Consider the following 26,006-nt stretch of genomic DNA (forward strand, 5'->3'; position numbering starts at 1 on the left):
TTTACCACGTCAATTTTCGCCTCGTATTATTCAACGTTTTCACAATTCATTCAAACACAATCCATTTCAGTGTACTGTTGGATGAAAACGCCAATCATTTTACATTTTTGATGCAATACTCCCAAGTCCGTATGTGCAACTGTGCTACATTTTGCAAGATATTCTCAATTTCAGACTTCATTTTCCTCCCTCTGAAATCGAACCGAAAAATCTCTTGATCTTTTTATGGTTACGAATGTAATCAAGAAAAGATATTATTTGTGAGAAACTAGTTATTTTATCTTGAAATAACTAGTTTCGTGTCTTTGAAAATTATTTTACATTTTGTTAATGTATTTAGTGCTTAAAAATATTGTTTGAGTTCTTAAAAGGTACTTTGTTGAAAAATTTGGCATCTTGTTTGACAATTATTTTCTTGAATTCTATAGGGTAGCCAATTGAGACTAGGTGATGCAATGGTGCTACTAAGAGCCGTCGCATTATTTGAAAAAGCTGATAATAAGGTGAAATTTTGTATCAAAAATAAAATTAAACACAAATCTATGGTTGAAATTCATCAAATGGGACTTCAATTAATAAAAGAAAGTAAGAAATATTTGTTTTAATCAGACTTGCCTAATAGCAAAAGAATTGTTAATTTTTTCAGTTGAAAGTGCTTTTATAAATAATTTTTATTTAAAAAATATACTCTATAAAATTTTTAAATAATAGTTAATTATAAATCATGGTGCGCCAAAATTAAATAAAATGCTCTTACACCTAGAAAATTAGAAGAGATTCTGAATTTGCAATGTTCTTAGGTAATAAAAATCGAAAAATTAAAATAATCTGTGGAGAGATTTTTAAAAAAATCCACTTTGAACATTTTTGCTCACGAAGTACGATATTTCAAAAATGTTAGCATCATTTTATACTTATAAATAGAAAAAAAAATAATATATTTGTATTAAATATTCATAATAACAGTTCATAATAAATTTTATAATTATTAGAAGTTTTTTAATTGTTAATTATAGTCGATGAACCACTATTTAAAAAACAAAAATAATAAAAACTTAAATCGACTTTAGCGACACAAGCACTGTGAAATTAGCACAAGCACTGTGACTTTAAAAATGGCAGCTTCCATTCGTGTGTGTACACGAAGTAGAAAAGCAATTGAACCAGGATAAAAAACAAAACTTAATATCACAGCTCATTCTGTCGACGATTATTTTGATTTTAAGGAATTTCCTTTCGTTTGTATAAAAGGCGATGAAGTCTCGGATGCTCCTGCGCTTGGAGTTAACTGCAAAGATGTTCCTGCTTTTGTTCAGTATGTGAAAAATAAACGAGATGTACTGGATGTTCACTTAAAAATGGGTATTGCCGGAGGAGGTGGATTTTTAAAAATATGTCTTTCTGTACAATCAAATGAGTTGGACTTCGAGTGCAGCGGTAAGCGTGCTAAGTATGATGAGGGGATAGCTGCAAGAAAATTTAAGGATTCTGGAGTTAAATGACTATTCATTCTAGCAGCCGTTCCAAGTGCACAAGAAAATTATAAGAATGTAGATCAACTCATTTCAACGTTGAATATAAGTCCTTTCTACGGCACAATTGCAACCGATTTGAAGTTAGCGAATATCTTGGCTGGTATAATGTCGCACAGCAGCGCATATCCATGCACTTATTGTTATGCCAAGAAAGATGAGCTAAGCAGCTGTGGTGAATTGAGATCCCCCGAAAATTTTGCATCGTATTATACAAGTTGGCTGACTGAAGGAAAAGGTTCAAAAATCAAAGCGAAAGATTATTTCAATTGCATTCATCCACCGCTAATTGCAACTGTTGTAGGCAAAACATTCCTAGACACTATTCCACCTCCAGAATTACACCTTATGCTTGGTGTTGTTAACACTGTTTTCATGCATATGTTGAAAGAGTGTGAAAATGAATCTCTGACATGGACAAAAGCTTGTCACGTTCAGCGTGAAATCAGACGAAGATGTTCTGGGTTTAAGGGAAATGCATGCAAAACACTTTTGGATAAAAAAGAACTTCTGCGCCAGTTTGAAACTCTAGAAATACTGAAGTATGTTAAAGTATTTGACGACTTCAAAAAGGTGGTTTCTGCATGCTTCGGAAATAATTTTGACCAAAATTACAAAGCATGTATAGAAGCTTTCAAAAAGATCTACGTGGACTTAGGTGTCAGCGTTACACCAAAAGTTCATGCAGGTTTTTTTCACATTGAACAGTTCTGTGACAAAAACAGTGAAGGATTAGCATTTTTTGGGGAGCAAGTGATGGAGTCCGTACATTTTGATTTCTTAAAGTCTCTCTTAAATGAATAAGGTTGCTGCAAATCACCTGGATTATCCTAAACTCCTTTCGAGCGCTGTTTGTAGATATAATACTTCATATGTTTAAATTGATGTAATTATAATTAAATTATGTTTCATTTTCATATTTTATCAGCAGTAAAATGTTTAAGTAATAAAAGTTTAATAGAATTGCAACTGAAAAATCATTATTATATCATTTTTTCCTTTCTATTGATATAAAACAACTCCAGATTTTCCAAAACATCATACTTCGTGCGCAAAAATGTTCAAAGTGGATTTTTTTTAAAATCTCTCCACAGATTATTTTGATCTTTTGATTTTTATTATCTGTTAACAATGTAAATTCAAAATCTCTTCTAATTTTCTAGATGTAAGAGCATTTTTTTTCACTTTGGTTAAGGCGCGCAGTGAAATGTGAATAAATTTTTTTTTACATAATTAAGTAAATAAATTATTAATTTAAAAACAGAATGAGCCACTCAATATTGATTGTATTTAAACGTGAGTCAAAAATGTTAGCAATGTTAAAACATCATTTTTCAACATTTTTTCAGTTGTCTTCTCAAACATCTAAAAGTGAGACTCCTTCTTCTGGAAACTGTTAAGAGATTCAAAAATCTAAAACTCATCCTGATATGAAACTACATTCTTCACATTCTCTCCTATCCCTCATTCTAATTTCCGACCAATCCTCTAATTAACAAATGATAATTTTTTAAAAAAATTAAAGAAAGCTTAAAATCATAATTTTTTTAAAATTTCAATCAAATTTTTGATTTGTATTTTTATTCACTTTTTGACAATTTTCAATGGTATCATCGAGTCGATTTTCAAACAGTTTTTGTTTAACTTTTTTACGAATATTTGACTTTCCTTTGACCCTGAGTCGCCAAATCTCACCAACAGAGTTTTTTCATCATCAAATGAGAAATCGATGGGCTCCGGCACACGATTTCCGAATGCTTCGGGCGTGACACCGAATCCATCACCCAAAATTAAAACTCTTTCAATTTTGAAATGGAAGTGTTTTTTTAAAAATTAAATCTTTAAAAGTGTCGTACTTTCTTGTAGTTTCAGGGTATCCATGCACTTGGAAAGTAATGAAAAGTCATGATTTTCGATATTGAACGAAATTTGTCGTGAAATGTCATGATTTTAACTATTAAAAAAAATTCATGGGAAGTCATGTATTTAGGTTGCCAAAAAATCTAATTTTTAAAATGGAATTTACCCCCCCCCCCTCAATATCCTGTTGTTCCAAATATGTGAATTTGTAACAAAATCCCCACTCACAGTCATATTTTATTAAAATATAAAACGTTATTATGATGTTTGTCTTATTAAAATTATTTATAAAAATAAATTATGGTGGTCTTTTTAAGAAAGAAAGAGAAAGAAAAACCGTCATTTTTAGAGCGAGTTATCTTTTAAACTTCTGTGATTCTGAATTTTTGTTATTATTTTTTATTTTATCAATTTAAAATTCTAGCTGAAGCAAGCCAGTCATTTGCGAATTTTTCTTATTCCGAAATATGAACAGAAAAATCAGGAGTATTTCTTTCCTTTTCCATGAACAAGAAAAGTATCTTTAGAATATAATTCTGCAGAAAAAAAGGGGGGGGATTATTTGCTTTTGTATTTTTCTCAACTATTTTATTGTTTCAACTCTTTCTTTATTCTGTTTTTTAAATTTAAAATCTATAAATATGACGATGCAGAGTATAACAGTTGTATAACAATCTTGACCTATCATTTCAATTAATGTTATTATAATGGATGAATTTTTGGAGATGAATTCAATTTCGGGGCTGGAGCATTCGGAAAGTGGGTGCCGGCTGCAACAATTTCTCGTTTGGCAAGATTTAGCAACTGAGATTATAAGTTGGCGACTCAAGGTCAAATGAGAGTAAAATCTCCGAAGAAAGTTTAAAAACCCGATTTGAAAACCTACTCAAGTGCATTATAAATTGTCAAAAAATGAATAAAAATGTTGTTGAAATTTTTACAAAATTATAATTTGCAGCTTTTTTTTTTTTTTTTAAATTTTTCAAATATTAGTTCTTAAATACAGAATAGTGCGTTTGAACTTGGTCAGAAACTAGGATGGGGTTCAAATATGTGAATGGACCTTTTTTTTGTAGTTTAATATCTCATATAAGGATGAGTTTCAGATTTTCAAATCTCTAACGGTTTCTGGAGTCTTAGGCAGGAATTTCAAATCTATAATGGCCTTCAGAGATTTAGCAATGGGTTCGAGAAGACTCGGCTGAAAAATTATGTTTTTCAACACTCGTAAATGTTCTGAAACATTTTTGACCCACTAAACTTTCAACAATAGCAAGAAAAAATTTTTATTGCTGCACATTTCCTAATTATGATATTTGTTTAGTGCTGAAAAGGTGCTTATTTTTTGTTGAAAAATTTGGCTAAGCACCCTGTGTCATTTTTGAAAAAAAGTTTTTTTTTTTCCTTTTAGTGAATCAGGCCTACACTTTAGAGATGCCTTTACATTTGAAAATGGATCAACCATCAGTGGAAGTTGTTGAAAAGATACGGAGAATTTTGGCAGCCGGATTTGTTGATCATATAGCAAGGTATTAATGACAGTATAACTATTTAACTAATACAGTAACATTATAACTATTACATATTACTGTGAAAGACCGAAGTTAATGCTTTCTCCGGGGTATGTTAACCATAGCTGCCAACTCTACTGTATTTTCCAGTAAACTACTGGATTGTGCCAGTTTTTACTGGTTTAATTAAAAATTCTGTTTTTTTTTTTNTTTTTTTTTTTTTTTTTTTTTTTTTTTTTTTTTTTTTTTTTTTTTTTTTTTTTTTTTTTTTCAGTTTAGAAAATTTCCTGAAATTGATTAAGTTTCCTATAAAAAATTCTTATTGAAATATACTTTTCGTACAGATTATTGCTTGCTTGAATATTTAAATAAGTATTGCTGATACATAATAAAGCGAACCTCCTTTATAGAAATCAGTTAAAAAAAAAAATTTTTTTTTAATTTTCAGTTTATTTTTATTTAGAACTTAACTATCTCTGATGAATTAAATGCCTATTAATATTCGAAAATGCTCTCATAATGAAGATAACTTTTAGTGCTAGTACTGTTCAATGCATGTTTTTATTAAATTCAAGTTGAAATTTAATTAAGGACAATGGATGATTTTTATGGATTTTTAAATTTGGATACGATTTTAAAACCGAAATTTTACGATAGCAAAATTGTTTTTAAACATATGAGAAAAATATATATAGAAATTTAACAGTCATAAATTTTTTATTTGTAGTGACAATTTAATAAAAATATTTTCTTATTTTACCATATTTTTGTGTTGAACTTTAAATATAATTTTTAATTTTCACAAATTATGTCTGAATTTTCACAAAATAGGTACCACTTAAAAAAACCTAGACAGACCCCTGACATAGCATTTGAAGTATGTTGAAAGTCAATCATAACTGGAAAATATTGTAGTTTTGATGTCCATAAAATTCCCTATATGTAAAATATTTAGTGCATTATGCAACAATTATGAAATTTATATTTTGTAAAATATACAGGATTTTTTCCAATCCATGTTGGCAGCTATTGTTAACAATAACATAGTCGCTTTGGAGAATGTTCAAAATGTGTGCTAGTTTGACATTAATTTATTCTTCAAAGTTTAAATATTTATTCAATATTTTGATATCAGAATGGATTAGAAAAAGCATTCTTGTTGGGAATACGGCTTAAATAAGTTCAAATTCCTACACTGAGGTGATGGTTACTTATGTTGGTTATCATCAAAAAATATAATGATAGATTTATTGATAGTTACCATCAAGACTGTTGGTCCATCAATGGAAAACCATCAAAAATTTGGGCTACTACCTCATTTAACTAAATTGACACTAAATCATTTAAAATTGGAAAATTCTTATCATCTAGATTCAAAGTAGCAAGAAAAATGTTGCTCTATAAAATATGTGTCATCACCCTAACCAAGCATTTTATTTTTTTTTGTTGATACTGTTAGCTAGTTAGTTTTTTTAAGAAATACAAATTTATTTATCAAGAAAACTTTTTCAAAAGCCCCATCACATTTTTCTAATTTGAAAAGGCTAGAATTGCTGACGATGTCAAAATGCGTCTATCAAAAGGTCCCTAAGATTGAATCAAGTTATTATATACTAGTGAATTGATGTTTAATAATTGTAGTGATAGTTACGCCACAATACTCCCCCACCAGAATTTTATCAGGGTTAGAATTAGATGAACAGATACCACTAGTTGCCATATTTGGGAATGACCGTATTTGGGATTTTGAGCACTTGTGGTGAGAACTGTATTAAGTTCACCGAGTTTTGAGCGTTTGTCGTGAGAACTGTTACTAAAATCACGGTTGTATGTGTGGTCTCTCCTGTGTTGCTGTTAGGAGTCGAGTGTGCTGTATTAACAATCCGTTGTGTGTAAATAAGACTGAGAACAGGATGCGTAGCTTTTTTAAAAAGTGCTTACTTTTTATTTTCGATTTTCAAAAGCCCTTAAAGGCACTTTTTTTATTCTGGGTTTGAAAAAAGTGCTTAATTTTCTATGTTTTGAAAAGAGATTTTTTCTTTACCATCTCAATTGTCGTTCTAAATTTTAAAAAAAAATGCATGCTTTTCACAATTTTCTCTGTAATATTTATCAGAAACTAGTTATTTTAGCGTGATTATGTAAAGTCTTTGAAAATGTTTTTGAATTTTATTGATTTTATGCTCATAAATTAACTTTAGGCAATAGAAGAAAAAGAATTTCTTACTGCACTGATACTAGTTCTGATTGTTTTTTTTAAATGATTAAAAATTTTTTTTTAGTGCTTAAAAAGTACTGAAAAAGTGGTTATTTTTTGTTGAAAAGTCTAGCTATGCACCCTGGAGAAGCAACAATGTGAGGAGGATAAAAACGGAGTCGCAAATAATTGGTCAATTTGGACCATCCATCAACCTTTCAATGTCGGCGAGTTCATATCACGTCCACAGGTCACCAATTGCGACAATGTCAATGAGTTATCATGTCTTATTTACTAGTTTAATAATCATAATGGTAGTTACACCACAGAATCACAGTTTCTTCTAGGTCATTCAGTGAAATGTTTTTTAATGAGAAAACGAAATTTTATTTTTAATTCTACACTTTCTTAAAACCAGTTATTAAATTAGCTAAATTTATTCAATTCACTGAAATATCTCTTAAAAAAATTTTTCCACTAATCATTTTTATTCATTCGTAAAAGCACAGATTCTTTTTTTTTTTTTGTTGTTGCTGTTTTAGATTTGCTAGTTTATCTTTTTTTTTCTACTTTATTAATAATTTATTGTTTGAAAAAATAATTCTTGAATTAATTGCATGATTGTGTGAAACATTTTCAGAAAAATGCCCACAGAAGAAAATAAAAAAGACAAAAAATTAAAAAATGCTTATCAAGTAAGTATTTCATAATTCTTTTTTTTTTTTTTTAAATCCGAACCTTGATTTTTAATTAAAAATGAACGTTATAGAGTTATTTGCCTTTACTTTTTTAAATTTGTTGTCGTTTTATGTAATTGCAAATTTTAGATAAAATGTTAAATACACTTAGTTTTATGCCAGTAAAACTAAGTGTATTGAGCTACTGAACTTTTTTTTCTCTTCTGCAGAATTATATTCAAAAAATACCTTTCTCACATACTTGAGGTGGAATAAATTCTCCTGATTTTTTTTTCTACTTTTCTTTTGAGAATAAAAAAATTCCTCAATGACTGTCTTTAGCTAGAATTTCAGATTGATATTATAAAAAGTAATTTTCAAATTAGCCAAAATTTAAAAAAGGTTAACGATACAAATATTTTTTAGAACAGGAGAATATCACCAATAATATTAGAATATGTATTCTTTTATGTTTAGATATAAATAAATTACTTACATTTATAATTTAAGAAAATATATATACTGTTCTATTCTATACATGAAGGCTTTTTTTTTCTATTCTTTGTAAACAGAAAGTGCTTCTGTTACTTTAAATTAGTAACATATGTATTTGCTACTATTAAAAATTTCTTTCTGAAAGGTACTAGAGAGAATTATGTGCGCAGATAGCTAAAAAAGAAAATTCTGCTACGGGGCTCTTTGTCTCAATAAAAATTCTCTTGGTTTTTATACATTTCGGAATATTTCCTAAAATTGAGTAAGTTTCGTATGAAATTTAATTTTTAGTTTATTTTTTATTCAGAATGCCCTTTTAAATTAGTTAAAAAATCTTAGCTATCAATAATAAATTAAAGACCATTTATGCTTATTCGTGTAATAAAGTTCTGTTAATAATAAAAATCCCTGCATGTAAAATAGTTAGTATATCATTAATTTAATTTTATGTTATAAAATGTACTGGATGTTTTCTTATCTATGCCGGCAGCTGTGAATATTGAGGGTTTTTTAAATCCAAGATATTTTTTTACTATAGACAAAGCATTATATACGTGATTCTCAACTTTTTTATTTATGTATTTTTTTTTTGCGGCACACTTTTAACGATCTCAAAATTTGACGTCACACAAAGAAGAAAATAAGTTTAAAAGTTGTTTACCTATAATAACACTGTGTAAAATATTTTATGATAATAATTTTGAATCAAATAATATGGACTAGAAAAGCATGTTTATTAAGGGATTAACTGTTATTATTTTTCGCTATTTATTAATTATTAGCTTTTTTTAATAGTTATTTCGATCATCAGAATGATCAATATTTGGAATGGAAATTTTTTGTAGCATCGAAAATTGGGATTTACCTAGATATGTGCAATGTTTCGCAATGGCTGGGATAGCCTTGTTGGTAGGGCACTGGGACCATGTCCAAGAGGTCGTTTGTTTAATCCCCGTGTAGTGAATGGTTAATGCAACTAATGCACATTAAATCTGTCGTTGGGTTCAAAATGACTAGGCTACGGAGTTCAACATTAGTAGTCATAAACCCAAAATTGGATCGGTTGTTCAACGACAGATATAAAATAATGTAATTGTTTGAAATATCAACGATATATATTAATGTCTTTGAGTAGTTATGATATTTCAGCTACAAAGACAATATAACAAATAAAAGAACAACTTAACGAGAAATCACAAACAAATAACATTTATTGTGGGAAAAAACTGACAATTAATAACTATTAAAAAAAACAAGCTGACAATTAATAAATAGCAGGGGAAAAACGAAGTAACAGTTAACTTGTAATTAATCCCTTAATAAATGTGTTTTTGTAGTACATTTTAAAATTAAAAATTATTATCATAAACTATTATTATAGGTAAATAATGCATACCAAATTTTGCAGGTATAATAATGCATGCCAAATCTTCTGTTTTTAAACTAAAACTCCTGTATTTTGCGACCATCGCCGTTACATTTTCAAATTTCTCGTATTTGTTGAAGAAAATTTTAAAAAGAATTTTTTGGCGATTAAATATCCGCTGATGCAAAAATACTTCTTTTATTCCTCAAGAGATGGTACTATTGCCAGTACTGCAGTATGTTGAGTGTTAATAGTTTTAAGTAACTATAAATAATGGTTTAAAAAAATCTTTAGATTAAGATTAATCTGCATATTTTTTACTTCGCTGAATGTGAGTGCATATATTATTTCCAATTTTGAATTTCTCTTTTTGATGTGCATGATGTATCAGAACTTAACTGGTATAGTAAAATCTACGTTATTTTATTTCTCCATTATATTTTATTCTTTGTGTTTCAAAATCGTTGTGCCGCAACAAAGGGTTGATTAATCTTTTAATCTTATGTTGTGTTTCTATTTTAGTGTATGGAATTGAAAGATCCTGTCTTCATCCATCCAAGTTCAATTCTCTTTTCTGAATTGCCTGAATATGTTGTTTATCAAGAAATCAACCACACTTCTAAATACTACATGAAGGGTGAACTATTTCTTTTATTCATACTCTTAAAATAAATTCATTTTGTGCACCTCATTATTTCCCATGAATAAACCATTATGTACTCTCTCTGCAAATCGGACACTCCAATATTTATTTATTATCTGTTCAAACCTGAACACCACTTTTTCAATATATATATACAGTAAAACTTCCGTTAAGCGGACATTCAAGGGACCGAAAAAGTACCCTAATGACAAAGTTTAATAATGTTAATTGTTTTTAGAATATTTTCAAAGATGTAGAAATACAATTACTATCTAAAGGATATTTATTTAAACTTTAAGATAAAAAAGAATATATAAAGAAATTTGATGTAAATAGATGTAGCAACAGATAAATGAATACAATTTTCCTATTATGATACCGAATAGGAGCTTTCAGTCCTCAGTCGGTTTCAATTATTAGGTTTACATCCCCTTACACCTACCTATCAAATGATAGGGAACATGATTAATACCTTCTTGAAAGTAAACCTCCCACGATTCACAGTTAAGTCATGAGGACCTATGGAATTGATCAGCTATCAAGTGTCTGAATAAGTGTTTCATTTATATGAACGCATCAAAGATTATATTTCTGTTCTATTTTTTACCCCAGCTTTATTAAATAAATCTTCAAATTGATAAGAAACTTGAAGAAATTTTCAATGGGAAGCATTGAGAGCATTTAAGATATCATTTCAACTTGAGAGGCCTCATAACCTGTGTGGTCCAAATGAAAAGATCAAAAGATGCCGCTGTCTGAATTTTTTCAGGAGAGCAGTATCATTTTCTCTCCTTTCTTTGCAAAGATAAGGCAAGGTGACAGGTGAAAGATTAATTCTTTAGTAGTGAAATAGCTTAACAATATTTTTAGTTATACATAAGGCAAAAAATAATCATGTTTCAGGGGTCTGTCCACAGCAAATTTACTATCGTTTAGCGTTACCTTCAAAAATTCAACTCAAGGATAAATTATAGTTTCACAAAATACTTTTGAAAAAGCAAGATTCTCTCCCCCCATCTCTTAATAATTTTTTTGTTCTATCCCCATAAAACTATAAACTTAGGGTTAATTATACATTTTGATTTGCAATGAAATCCTCCTGCTAGATTACTATTATGAATTTGCTTCCCACACAGCTTGTAAAAAGAGCACTTTTTCTCCCAATGCTTGGCTGAAAGCATGCTGAAATGCCGTGGGAAAATAAGAGTCTGCCACTCCGTTCCTTAATTGAAGTGGGACAAAAATCACTAGTTCAATGCAAATCCGTTCTCGTTGCAATCTATAATAGAGAAAAAAAAATTATTATTTTTTTTTATGAAGCATTTTTTTCTCTGTGAAACTTTTTTCTGTATTACCCAGTCGAAAATGTTCTCATAACGAAGATAACTTTTAGTGCTAGTGTTGTTAAATGTATTTTATTCAAGTTAACTAAGGACAATTATATTGATGGAGTTTTAAATTTGAATACAATTTTAAGCCTAAAATTTTTCAATAGCAAAATTGTTTTGAACAAATATGAAAAATGGATTATTACCATTTATTTTTTTTTATTTGTAGTGGCAATTTTTAAAAATATTTTCTTATTTTATTATATTTTTGTGTTGGTTTTTTAATATAATTTTTAATTTTCACAAATTATGTTCCTCTTAAAAAAAAAAGCCTAGACAGATCCCTGTGTTTGTGTGTATATATGTGTATATATGTATATATATTGTACAGTAAAATCTCCGTTAAGTGGATATTCTTGGAACCGAAAAAATTGTCCGTTAATGAGAGTTGTCCTTTTACGGGAAGGGTACCCTAATAACGAAGTATAACACAATAAAAATTGTTTTTAGTATATTTTCAAAGATGTAGAAATAATTAAATAATCTACAATAACTATCTACAAGGATATTTATTTAAACTTTAACAAAGATTAAAAATAATATATAAAGAAGTTTGATATAAATACATCATTCTGGATGTAGCTAAAGATAAATAAATATAATTTTACTATTAGCATAGATATTCAAGTTAGGCATATGATACCGAATAGGAGCTTCCAATCCTCAGTCGGTTTCAATTATTAGGTTTACACCACCTTACACCTACCTATGATTTGATAGGGAACATAACTAATACCTTTTTGAAAGTAAACCTCCCACGATTCACAGGGGGAAAAAAGCATTGCACACCTGTAAGTCATGAGGACCTATGGATTTGATTATTCACAATTGATCAGCTGTCAAGTGTCTGAATAAATGTTTCATTTATGCAAATGCCTCAAAGATTATACTTCTGTTCTCTTTTTTACCGCCGCTGTGTCCAGTACAGTCTTCAATTTGATAAGAAAATGAAAGTTCTTACTATTGTCTTTTAAAAAATGGTAACCACTCAAAGCATAATCTATGTGATATTTAAAGGTGATAGTCAGCTATGCTAATCTATTTCTTTTACATGTGTTCAGCTGTTCCTCTAAGTTTTTCACTTAATTAAAACAGTTAACCCAATATGGCTCACACAAGAGCACAGTAATTATGTTACCTCCTAATATCTGTGTATAATATATACAATGAAAAAACAGGAATTTTTTTTTCCAGATTTGAGTGGCTACCCTTATATATATGGGTCATTCTCACGAAAACTGTCATTTTTCAGTTCATAAAATCCCAAAAAAGTAAAGTGAATAAAAAGCTCTGAAACTTTCTATATTAATAGAAATATGTAATAGCATTATAAAGAAAGTATATATCCTATAAATTATACTTAATATTTAAATTAATTAATTTTTTAAATAATTAATTTATAATTAATTAATTTATAATAATTATTAATTAATTAATTAATTTAATAAATAAATTAATTAATTTAATAAATTAATTTATTAATTTTTTAATTTATTTTTCAAATTAATTAATAAGTAAATTAATTATTTTCACTATTTAAAAAGTGAGGGAATGACACTAATAGTGAGGGAATGATATTTTATTTTAATACATGTTTTTATCTAAGTTACATCTACCTAAAGTTTGAAAATGATAACATACTAAGTATATCTAATATTTATTATAATTTAGTCTTATATATTTAATAGTTTTTACAGGTTTGGGAAATAAAATTGGCTGGCACGATTGAACAAAAAAAAATTTAATAATATACTCATCTTGAATCATTCCCTCACTTCAGCGTCATTCCCTCACTTTATACACTAGTGAGGGAATGACGAATTCAATAAAATTTAAAAATAACAGTTAGGCCTAATTAATTTCTGAAGTCAATCACATACAATTATATTCATACAAGAAAGCAACATATAATTATCCACTTTCTCGATGAAGTTGTATTTTATTTTACTCTAAAAAATGACATGAGGGAATGACAAATGTAAAAAATTTTACCTGGTTTGATTCATTCAAATTTATTCCACAGCAAAGCTTCTTTAAGTTGAAGATGGAAACATACTGCAATTTTGTTCTATGATGCCAGTTGTTAACTTCTGAAGTTTTTATTAAAATATTTTTATTCTAAGAAGATTGCAGGTGATAAGAACATTGTTGTGAGGGAATGACGCGAAACACTGGGGACAAAGTTTAAAATAGTGCTGTGTTAATATTTTTATCAGAAATTAAATTTAAAATTGATTTTCTGAATTCTATATTTCAGTATTCTGAAATAAAAAACACGAATTTGTAAAAAAAAAATTTTTATTTCAGAAACAATTTTTTTCTTTTTTTAAATCAGCAGTGGGGACAAGTGAGGGAATGACATATTGGTATATTTTAATTACCTAAAATAAATAAAAAATAAAAATTGATAATTTTATTTTTATTCTTTTGTTAGCTTGCATTCTGAAGGACACTTTCCCTGAAAATTTTTTTTCGTAAGTTGTAAAACAAACATAAAATATACTGGGGACATGAAAATGACTGTTTTTGTGAGAATGACCCATATACATATCTGTGTGTATATATCAGGTATATAGGCTGAGCTACTTCAAAATATACTAATACGAAATAACTACTGCGTTAAGCATGACAAATAAATTTAATAACTTTAAAAAAAACATGAACTTATTGAAGATTTTAAATTTGTCACAGACATGCTATAAAAAATAGTCTTTTTGTATGCCACACGGGCTTTTTCACTTTCATTCTCACACAATGATTCACAAAGAATGCCTTAGTCTCTCCCTCTAACATAGAGACAGTGCCATCTAGGAGTAGAAGTAGGCTCTCTAAGTCCGTCACACAATAAAAAGACAAAAATGAAAAGTGAGTTTAACGAAGAAATTTAAGAATGTGAAGAGGAAGAAAAAAAAAAAAAGAATTAAGTTTTATTTATGGCACATAAGCTGCAAACCCATAAAATAAGTTATAAATGCTAAGAAAACAAGGGGGAAATTTTTTCTTCTCTATGCGTAGTACATAACTTCAGAAACCTTCAATGTCCATGATATTTCGTGGTTTGAAAATATTTTAGCATTCACAAGGGCCTTCACTTCAGCTCTTTTACACGGTGAAAGATTGCCTTTTTTGCCTCCAATTGATTGTTTATACACTGCTCCCAAAGTAAACAAATAACTGCGTAGTATAAAACTGCGAAACAAATAAAACATAGTGCATAAAGCCACAGTGCATAAAGCAACTGAAGCCGGTTTGCATTTGTTTACACTTCTATATAAATTGGTTAACATTGTAATTATATTAAAAATAAATCAAATAGGAAGTCCATAAAAAAAATTTCTGAATAAAAACCCAATTATATTTATGTCTAAATATAAAAGTATTGCCTATAAACTCGTACAAAACATGTAATTATTAAAACGCTACAGTGCCTGTAATAACTTGACCAGGGACTGTATATATGTCTATCTATATATATATATATACAGTGAAACCTCCTGTTATTAACTTTCTGCAAGACTGGCAGCTTTCAATATGGACATATTTTTAATTCCCCAAGAATCTTCAATGAATAAACCATTATGTACATTCTCCGCAAAGAGAACAATCCCGTAACTGGTCGCGGACATTCATTTTTGCCCTGAAACTTTATTTTCTATCTCTTCAAACTGGATACTACTTTTTCTAAAGTCGAAAAAAAAGAACTATTTCTGCTTTAAATTACAAGGGGAAAAATGCAACTTTTCACCATTTTTAAAACATGGAAATTTTGTGCCTTATCAATAACTTATATATTATAATATCATATGATATTAATTTTTCCCTTTCAGTATTATGCAAAACCGTGCTTTTCACATTGTTCTATTCAAGGCTTTCACAATTCATTCAACCACAATCTATTTCAAGATATTATTGGTCCATAGCATATGAAAGTGCAGATCATTTTACAGGCTTGATGAAATGCTTGCAAGTCTGCATGTGATCTGGGTTTGGTGAGATTGCACTCTCGTGTGCAACTGTGCTGCATTTTGCAAGATATTCTCAATTTCAGACTTCATTTTCCACCCTCTGATATCGAACAGAAAAATCTCTCGATCATTTTTTAATGGCTAATATAACCAAGAAAAGAATTCTTTGTCAAAAACTTTTATCATGATCATGTAAAGTCTTTGAAAATTTGTTTGCATTTTATTAATTTATATAGTGCTTGAAAATATTTTTTAAGTGCGTAAAAGGTGCTTATTTTATTTTTTGGTGCTTATTTGGCTATGCACCCTGTATTAACTTCAATGCACTAGTTATATATATGTTCTTGCATCATATACTGATTGTATTAATTTTGTAGGAGTTGTTGAAATAGAAAGTCAGTGGATANGACTATTTTTTCTTTCATAAACTAAATTTTTAAATGATTTTCATCACCACTATTCTTAAAAAAGTTAAGCATATATATTAATATGCGTTAGTAACGTGTTCGTCAGCTTATGGTTTTTCAAATACAACATATTTTTTGCTTAAAATTGAAATTCTAATTCCATTTCAATACCACTGGGAAAAATTATAAGGGAAGGGATTAAAAGTTGGCACATATGAATTTATATAGTGCTTGAAAATATTTTTTAAGTGCGTAAAAGGTACTTATTTTATTTTTTGGTGCTTATTTGGCTATGCACCCTGTATTAACTAATATAAAGATTTCGTATGACTTAAAATATGCTTTTTTTTCCCTTCAATGCACTAGTTATATATATGTTCTTGCATCATATATTGATTGTATTAATTTTGTAGGAGTTGTTGAAATAGAAAGTCAGTGGATACCCGGCATCGCACCCAGTCTTTGTAGTTTTTCTGAACCCAAAGAAGATCCACAATATGATGCTTCCAAAGATAAAATATATGTCACAATGGACGTCAAAGTGGGTGAGTGTTTATATATATTATAAATTGGATTTCACTCTTCAGTCCTGAAAAAAGTTCAGTAGATTAATTAATAAGTAGACTAAATTTCATCAATTAATATCTCTTTCCCATTTGTTTTTTAAATTAAAATGTCTTTTTTTTTCCCTTTACCCCTTCCTTCTCGCTCTTGTGAAATGGCAGGGTGAGGTTTCACCCTCTATTTCTCACTTCCCTGAGATTTCTGGGCTGGAGTGTTCTGGGTAGAATAAAACTAATTCTTTTTTTTTCCCCGAAAACATTTTATTTCTCATTTTACATACAAGATGGCAGTACCAGGATATTTTTAAGGTAACTGTGGATAGTTAGTTTATTGTAAACTAGATGTCAGCACTAATCAAATAGCACTAATTAAAAAAAAAAATAGGTACCTTTATGACCGTTTTCTTGAAAATTAACTGACCGTTAAGGGGTTAATTGGTTAGCAACTATTTCCGGTTAAAAATAAATATTATACAGTCGGACCCCTATTTAACGAAGTCGTTACATCCTCAAAACATTCGTTATATGGAAAATATGTTAAATAGAAAATCACAATTTGAAATACTTAAACAATAAAAACAGGTTTTGAATTCAAAAACACTAGACATAATTAAAATAGCGATTGATACATCTTTATCTTGTTAATTATTAGCGACTATCGAATTGTTTTTAAATGATTTTATCATATGAAGGTTTGGTGATTTCTTCATCATTTCTGTCTTCATCTTCCTCACAATTTGTTGCTGCATTGATTTTATTTTTCGCACTGTCCAAAATATCCCATTCAGTTACTGTTTCTTTGGCTGAAGCTTTAGAATCAATAAAAAGAAAATCANTTGGTGATTTCTTCATCATTTCTGTCTTCATCTTCCTCACAATTTGTTGCTGCATTGATTTTATTTTTCGCGCTGTCCAAAATATCCGACTCAGTTACTGTTTCTTTGGCTGAAGCTTTAGAATCAATAAAAAGAAAATCAATATTCAGTACATCATTAATTTCGTGGTTCTCTCCTAGCTGTACCATCATTTTTGAAATACAAACAAAAAGGAAAAGGGATTTTACTTCTTTCTCTAAAAGTTAAGTGGCTGCAAAAGTCAATTCAATGTCATTTCCCTCATAAAATGTGCAAACAGGTTTGAAATGTTCCGAAATATTTGAGGAAATAGGGAAAGTGGATCTCAAAGAAAAGTTCGTTAAATAGAAGATTCACTTCGCTATTTGGAAGTTGTTTTACAAAGAAATTTCCTAAATGTTCTTGGTTCCTCAAAAAAAAATCACAAAATAGAGAAATTCTCAAACTGGAAGTTCATTAAATAGAAGTCCGACTATTTTAAAGAAAGCATTTTTATTTTTCATAATTATTGCTAAGTAATGATCTCGCACCCAAATGAAAAAATGGGATTGCTGCTTCTATTATAGTTTGTCTACGGTAAAAACTCCCCCCGCCACAACTTCTGATGCAGTCTGCTGCTATGGAACCAAAAATAGTACGTTTCAAGGAAGGTAGCTTCTCCTCACTCTAAGGCTAACACTATAGACCGAAGATTTTTTTATTTCCAATGGCAGAGAATACAAACAATAACACAGAGGAACAATAAAAATAGAAAATAACAAAAGGCCAAAGTCATCTTCCCAAAAGCTCTCTCGCACGCCAATATCTTGCGGTCTCAGAGTCAAGTCCTACAGCAATGGAGGTGCTCTCTATTCATTGGTGCTCCAGACACTGAGGGTGGTCATAAATACCTATACGATGCAGGTGTTCTCCTAGACAATCATGACCTGTTAGGAGTCTAAAGTAGGCTTATCTGGTACTGCCTTAATATCAATCTGTCTCAGTCCAGTTTCTCGTAGGTCAGCAGAGACATTCATTTTCATTGTGTTTTTTATATTGAAGCGACGTGACATCACTCATCATATTCTGCATAAATTGTTTTTATAATTATTTATTAACTAAGTTTGCTTTAACTACAACTTTAATTCTTACTTTTTAGAATTGCATTTTAATGGTGTTCTATTATTTGATCTTTGCGTATTTGCATCTTAAATATTTGATGCCGCATTTAAACTAAACTAGTCATGTATAAATTGTAAATAAATGTAAATAGTAATTATTTGATGTGTTTATAAGTTCAAACCATTCATTACGCTTCAATATGTGGTTTTATGTTTGACAATCCAGAGCAACTTGGATTTGTGTTCCCTTGCTCCTTACCATAGATGGCTGGGAATCCACTCTTTTGTTTTTTAGTGCCAAAAGTCTCTGACACTGAAGCAGTTCATCCGACAAAGTTTCTCCCTGTGAGCTAATCGCCTGGAATATAGACCGAAGAAAAAGATCAACTTTCTCTCATCAACCCAAGCCAAAACCTGTCCTAAGCAATGACCCCGCATGAAATAGTTATACCTCGTTACCATAGTCACCGCCGCGGGTCCAGACGAATGGATAGGGGAGTTCTTACTTTAGACAAACTATACACAAGTATTCAAAAAATGAGTGTCTACAAACAATGCTTCAGTGCCTACTTGATTACGCAAAATTTGTATCATTATTGTGTCTAAATTCGATTCAGTTTTCGTCTTGAAATGTTGATCAAAGTAAATTAAGATATTTTATTTTTTTCAAAAAAGAAAGAAAGAAATTTTTTGACAGGAGACAAAAAATAACAGTGAAGTAAAAAATAAGCAGCAAATAATATTGAAAAAATGTGGGATTTTTTTCTGTAAATTTTTTTCGCATATGTCTAAATCAGTGATTCCCAAAGTGATCTATATCGACCCCCAGGGGTCGACACCAACCTGCAAGGGGTCCATGTCAAGTGGGGGGGGAAATTGGGGGTCCATGAAATGAAAACGGGGGTCAAAGATAGTGGTTCTCATGTAAGCAGATTGTGACTTTAATTTTGGTATTTCATGAATGGAATAATCAACATACACTGATAGTACCTATTCACTTACATTATAGTACCTTATAATATGAAGAAATATGTCTATCTACATTCTACATAATTCATAAAAGTAGCTATGAAGTAAAAAGTTAAGTTATTAAGATTATTTTCTGATATATGAAGCTGAATTATTATAAGCTAGCAGTTGCCTGAGCTCCGCCCGTGTACATTTTTATTTTCTCTGCTTGTAAGGTTTTATTTTGTAACAAAAAAGTGTTTAATTGTAGTCTAGCCTGTGTCAACTCTTTAGTTAGCTAGACCTCCAACTTTATCTGTGGTTAAGATCACGGAGATTTGTTGCTTTATTTTTACATGAAAACATAATAAACAGACTGACGATACACTACTACGGTTTTGTATGCAAGCTTATAATTATAATATTAGTAGCAGAGTAGGGGTTTTATAGTGCACTATTTTATTCCATTTACATATTATTAATTAAATTAAATTAGTATGTTTCATAAAATTGTTAAAGTTGTAGGCATTCGTTATGTGGTCGCAATAAATTTGAACTTGTAAGAGCTTGCACATATACTTATCCCGTATCAAGGAATATCGCAAGAAAGTTTTTAATTGCTTTTCCATCTACATACCTAGCGGAAAGGGGTTTCAGCACAGTTGCCAATCTCCTAACAAAAAGAAAAGAAACAGACTGGAAATCATTAACCTGAGGAGATTTGAGATTAAACCTAACTAAATTGATGCCATATGTTGATAATTTATTATTAAAGCATCAGGTTCATCCCTCCCACTAATAGCATTTAATTATTACTTAGTTGTTTTCTATAAATGATACTAAATTTTAATTAGGTTCGTTTTAATTTGAATTTAAATACTAAGGTATAAAATTACACTAAACTTCACTACAGTTAGAAATTTAAATCTTTCACAGTACAGTGAGTAGCATTATACCAGCGGTCAAAAATACATTTGAAGTTTATGAATTTACATAAATTCGATATCAGGTAAGCAGGGTGGGTCTTCCCAAAACCGAAAAGCATGGCAAGGGGTCTACGAGACAAAAAAGTTCGGGTCTAAATGATGTTTGTATTAACAATTTAAATGCACATAATGTTATACTTTATGGAATTTAATTAACAATTCGATACAAATTTAACCATGCACCTTGCCATCGGGCTAACTGTGGGAGGTTTTTCTCTCTATGCAAATGCGGTTAGTGCCATCAAAAAGTCCCCCAAGAAGGCATTAAGTACTTGATACAGAAATTCCCTTGCATTGGGTTCAAAATGTAGTTGGAACATGAGTAGTCTTAACTCAAAAATTGGGTTACATTTCAGCCTCAGTTATAAAATAAAATATGATACTATTCTCATAGCTGCAAACATGGACAGGAAAAAATTCATTTACAAAATATAAATTTTCTGATAAGTGTTGCATAGCTGCCAACTCTACTGGATTTTGCCAGTTTCTCCTGGTTTATTTAAAATTCTCCTTGTTTTTGCACATTTTAGAAAATTCCCTAAACTTGAGTATGTTTTCTTAAAAAATCCCTATTGAAATAAAATTTTTGAACTTTTTGCTTGATTATCTAACTAAGTTTTACTAATGCATATTAAAGTGAGCCTCATTTCTAAAAATCTTTTTACTATCTTTAATGAATTAAATGCCTTTTAATATTCAAAATTATGAGTATACGTAATGCATAATATGTATAATGTCAATCATAACTGGAAAATATTGCAGTTTTTCTATTTTGATAACTATAAAAGTCCCTGAAATTCCCTATATGTGAAATATTTAGTATATTATGGGACAATTATCATGAAATTTATGTTTCGTAAAATCTACTGGATTTTTTCCTATCCATGTTGGCAGCTATTCTTGCATAATGTACTAAATATTTTATGCATAGAGATTTTTATAGTCATCAAAATAGAAAAACTGCAATGTTTTCCATTTATAATTGACATTAAATTGACTTAAGTTTGAAACGTTTTTTATTGTGTTAACTTATAATTTTGAATACTAATAAATAATTTATTATTGATATTTGAAAAGCGAGTTCTAAATATGAATAAACTGAAATTTTTCTTTAAAAAAATACACTATAAGCTGATTGCTACAAACTAGGCTCTCTTCATTATGTTTTAGAAATATTTATTGAAATATTCTGTTCAAGCAAGCAATAAATTGCATAAAAATTCTATTTCAATAGGGATTTTTTTTTCTTCATGGAACTTACTCAATTTTGGGAGAATTTTCTAAAAATGTACAAAAACCATCAGAATTTTTATTAAACCAGTAGACGAGAAGAGATCCAGAAGAGTTGGTAGCTATGTATTATAAACCAAGCAATTTAAAAGTTCACAACTTTATTAAACTATTTTATTTTTACTCTTTTATTTCTTTGTCCATATCCTTCTTCTTACAATGAGTCCCGCAGTAGACTGATCGTAAATAGACGGTACCCAGTAGAACACCAAAGTCAAGCATCACTGGCTGCGGTCAGTAAGCAGGTGGGTGATCACTTTGATTGGCCTGCGTATGAACCGAGGGTGCGCAGTATCGGTCCTCGTTAAACTGTTCTACCATAAAGTGTTTGACTTCGCACGCAGGTTGTCGGGCTACCAAGGCAAGGGAGCCATCCCCTCTGCTGAGGATCAAATTTGCAATCAGGGTTCCCACGGTGCTTGAAAAACGTTGAAAGTCCTTGAATTTAGTTGGAAAAAATCAGGTCCCTGAAAAGTCCTTAAATTCTGCCATTGGGTACTTGAAAAGTACTTGAATTTTTAAGATTTAAAATAATACTAATCTTTCTTACAAAAAAGCAGTAAAAAAGTAATAAATAAATTTAAAGGAAAATTATAGAAATTCTGATAGATGCAATTTTTAATGCTTGAAATGAAAAGGGGTTAAAGAAGATGCAAAATTTTTCTCTCCTAGTTTTTTCTCACCAGATTATTGTTCATCTCTCTGATGTTTTGAAAGCTGAAATTTCTATCAAACTTTAGGTTTTTTATGTAGTCATAGTTTTCAAATGATATATAGTGTTTAATCAATTTAGAAATATGTTAAATGTGTTAACTTCATTATAACGACAGGTTAATATTGTTATCCTATCTGTTCTTTTAATTTATGTACAAAGGATAAATTAATTTTTTATCATTTATAATCAAATTTTCACATTTAGTTTTTACTGCTAATAAATCAAATTTAGTTCTACGGGTTTTATTGATTATGAATAAACCTTAACTGATTCTTGATTTACGGATTGGAATTCATATAAAATGTTCCACGAATTGCGATTTAAATGAAAGCGAATAATGAATCACATATTGAATATTACTTTAAAGTGATTTGCAAATTACACATCAGGATTCGTATTAAGGTATTTTATAAATCTCACATCATGATTTGCATTTAAGTGATTTATCAATCACACATCATGATTTCAAATAAAGTTATTTCTGTATCATATAACAGGATACGTATTTAAGTAATTTCAGAATCATGCCTCACATTTCTTATTCTAGTAGTTTTCAAATCACGCGTTGCAATTCACTTAAGAGAGATTTAAGAAACTCACAATTCTCATCAAAATGATTCAAGAATCATACATAGCTGTTCTATATTAAGCACTATTCACATGAAAACTATTAGCTAACCACGCAACAGAGTTCAAATTTAAGTTATTTATGTATCACACATTATGACTTACGACTTTTTAATTTGTGTGTTTTGTATCATTTGCTTTTCATATTGTTCTGATTTTAGAAACATACACCACAATTCAATTTCAATTTACAAATCACACATTGTGATGCGTAATTTACGCAGTTTTCGAGACTTACTTCACCTTTCTTATAATTTTGATTTGCATATAGTATATCTATATTTCTGTAAATACAATTTAAAAATTATGCTTTGTGAAAATTATACATGTTCACAAAATTTTAAAAATTACGCTTCACATTTTATGGATATATTTTAAAAATAAAGCTTGGTAAGTCTTAGTTAGTTATATGTAAAATATTGTTCTACAATAGATTTTATTATTTTCAAAGTACATTACTGATATTCTAAAGTAACAAAATAGACAATTTGTTATTAAAATTAAGACAGATATATTAAATGGATATATTTTGATGTTTTATCTAATTTTTCTGTAACCTAAAATTTGATCTAACTTATTAGAAGAAAATATTTATATTTTAATAACCGCGCAATCATGCAAACTTTATCAATTATTTACTATGCTTGTTTAATGTAATATGCATAATTCATTAAATTTTGTATGAAGAGTTCACTGATGCTAGTTTTTAAATGTTGGCTAGTATCGTTTGTATCCCAATTGGATAATTTATTTTTTTTTGGTCAATTGGAATTTTTCAAAGTTATTTGGAACAGCAATGTAGCTATCAACCATTTGTATTATTAGCTGATAAATTTAATATATATTTTTCTTTGTTGTCAAATAAGCATTGCGCTTTAAAAATATACAATTGCTGCTTCTACGTAATTGTAAAATTTCGTTGTCATGTACTTTAGCATATAACTAATGCCGAATAGGTCCTTGAAAAATTTGAGTCCAGTTCCTTGAAAGTCCTTGAATTTTTTAGAAAAATTGAGTCGGCATGTCTTCGGATCATCTTCAGGGATTTTCCCAGACCGTCGCCATTAGCCCATTGTGCAGCTCTAGTGAGGTGTCAATGGCGATTTTTTACGTTTCTTGTAAACGAATTAGAACTACATTCATTTTGCCTTTATATGCATAAATATTTTTATATTCATTTACCTTTGATTTTAAATAAATATTTTTTTAGAAAGATGTTTCAAAAGAAATATAAATAAATAAAAGCATGTAGTGTCAGATAACATTAAAAGTATAAATTAGGTGACCACGCATGCTATCACAAAATGCTGTTTATTGAATTTATCTGACTTAGAGAATATAAAATAATTAAGTACGTGCAATAAACTATTACTTAATTATAAACTGTGCCTAATTAATTTGCATCATTGTTTACTATATTGTGTGTCTTTCAGGTTGTTGGTCGTGGGAGATATTAAATACAAACATAGAGATGCCAAAAGGAATTCCGAAATACCAGTGGTTTACATTCTTTTTATTAGATGGCCAAGTGTGTCCCTTTTTTAAAAATTATCAAAGACTTTTAGCACCTTCTCTTGTTCTAAAGAAATGGGCTACGTATGTTCTTTTGATTTATATATCTATTTAAATTTAATATGCATTGTAGTTGTTATGTATGGAAAGCAATATTTAGTATACATTAGAGTTTCATTGCTCAGAAGAATGGCTTTTTCTGAATTGAAAACTTATAGTTGAATTATAATGCTATTTATAAATTACTCATAATTGTCAATACATTCTTTTAGTGTTTTAGATAATTTTGGTCATTTATTTTAAGGTAGAAATTAATTCCAGTTGATGTCAATCCCATGCAACTCCCATAATTGTATTGCTTGTTAATTTGTATTTTGAAAAAAAAAATGCCTTATTTCATTTCGATTTTGGCATTTGATTTTTATGCAATAAGTGTCGGGAGAGTCGTGTACGTCTTACATAAAATCGAGTTGACATGTCTTGTATACAAGTGAATTGTATTTTTGTAGTGGTAAACACGCTGCAGTACTTCCCCACCAGAATTTTATCCGTGAAAAGGCCATTAGTTGATTCATTGCTGTTTCGTGAGAAGCCAGGAGGTCTGTATTAAGATCACCGTACTTTTGAGTGTCGATCGAGAGAGCTGTAATAAGTTCACGGTCGTGTTCGCTAATGGGTTGCCATTTGCAGTCCAGTGTAAACAGGCTGAAGTTGTGTGGGATCGAGGCGTCGTTATTAACAAATCAATGATGATGGTCTTTGGTCGTCTCTCGATCCAAGCCTGTAAATAAGGTCTTTGATGTTTATTGCTACTCTTTTGTTACCTAATTGCTAGCATGTTATCATATGTGTTTTGTTGGTTTATGGATGACAGAATCGTGGCGACATTGTCGCAGAGGGTTATTGCAGAAAGATTTTTCTTTTGAGAAGTAACAAATTTCGGTTATTTTTCTGCAGAAAATTTCGAAAGTTTTGTTTTTTCTTCAGAATTACATTTAAAATGTGCCTTTCTCGCGCATTGGAGTAGAAAAAAATGCTTGTGATTTTTTATATTATCATTTGATAATAATAAAAATAAAGAATATTAAAGTAAAATATTTGGTTTTCTTTTCTGTAGAAATCTCCTTCAAATATTTTTTATGCAGTCATTACTATTGATTTCCACATAGTTTTTAAAATCAATATTTTTTTCAGGGTGGCCACCCACTTGGAAAAGTGAAGGAAATTTGAATCTAAACCTGGAAAAATCAGTGAATTTTAAAGAAAAGCTGGAATTTTTTTCTTAATTTGAATTATTTTACCATCCTTTATATCCACTTTATTTAGACTGATATTTTACGTACGATACCAAGATGCACAATTAATCATAC

At 29.5% G+C, this 26,006-nt stretch overlaps 1 protein-coding gene across 2 annotated transcripts in view; it reads left to right on the forward strand.

The window, feature by feature from the left end:
• LOC107456411 (putative ATP-dependent RNA helicase kurz) overlaps positions 1 to 26,006 on the forward strand; it is a 90,759-nt gene that overhangs the window by 61,085 nt on the left and 3,668 nt on the right. For both annotated transcript variants that reach the window (XM_043053870.2, XM_043053869.2), the window contains exons 20-25: positions 429 to 585; positions 4,804 to 4,921; positions 7,741 to 7,795; positions 10,161 to 10,275; positions 16,455 to 16,586; positions 24,558 to 24,720. In XM_043053870.2, coding sequence (XP_042909804.1) covers positions 429 to 585; positions 4,804 to 4,921; positions 7,741 to 7,795; positions 10,161 to 10,275; positions 16,455 to 16,586; positions 24,558 to 24,720 — 740 coding nt within the window. The remainder of the gene's footprint in view (positions 1 to 428; positions 586 to 4,803; positions 4,922 to 7,740; positions 7,796 to 10,160; positions 10,276 to 16,454; positions 16,587 to 24,557; positions 24,721 to 26,006) is intronic.

This window comes from Parasteatoda tepidariorum, chromosome 8 (assembly GCF_043381705.1).
Source record: "Parasteatoda tepidariorum isolate YZ-2023 chromosome 8, CAS_Ptep_4.0, whole genome shotgun sequence".
Taxonomy (NCBI): domain Eukaryota; kingdom Metazoa; phylum Arthropoda; class Arachnida; order Araneae; family Theridiidae; genus Parasteatoda; species Parasteatoda tepidariorum.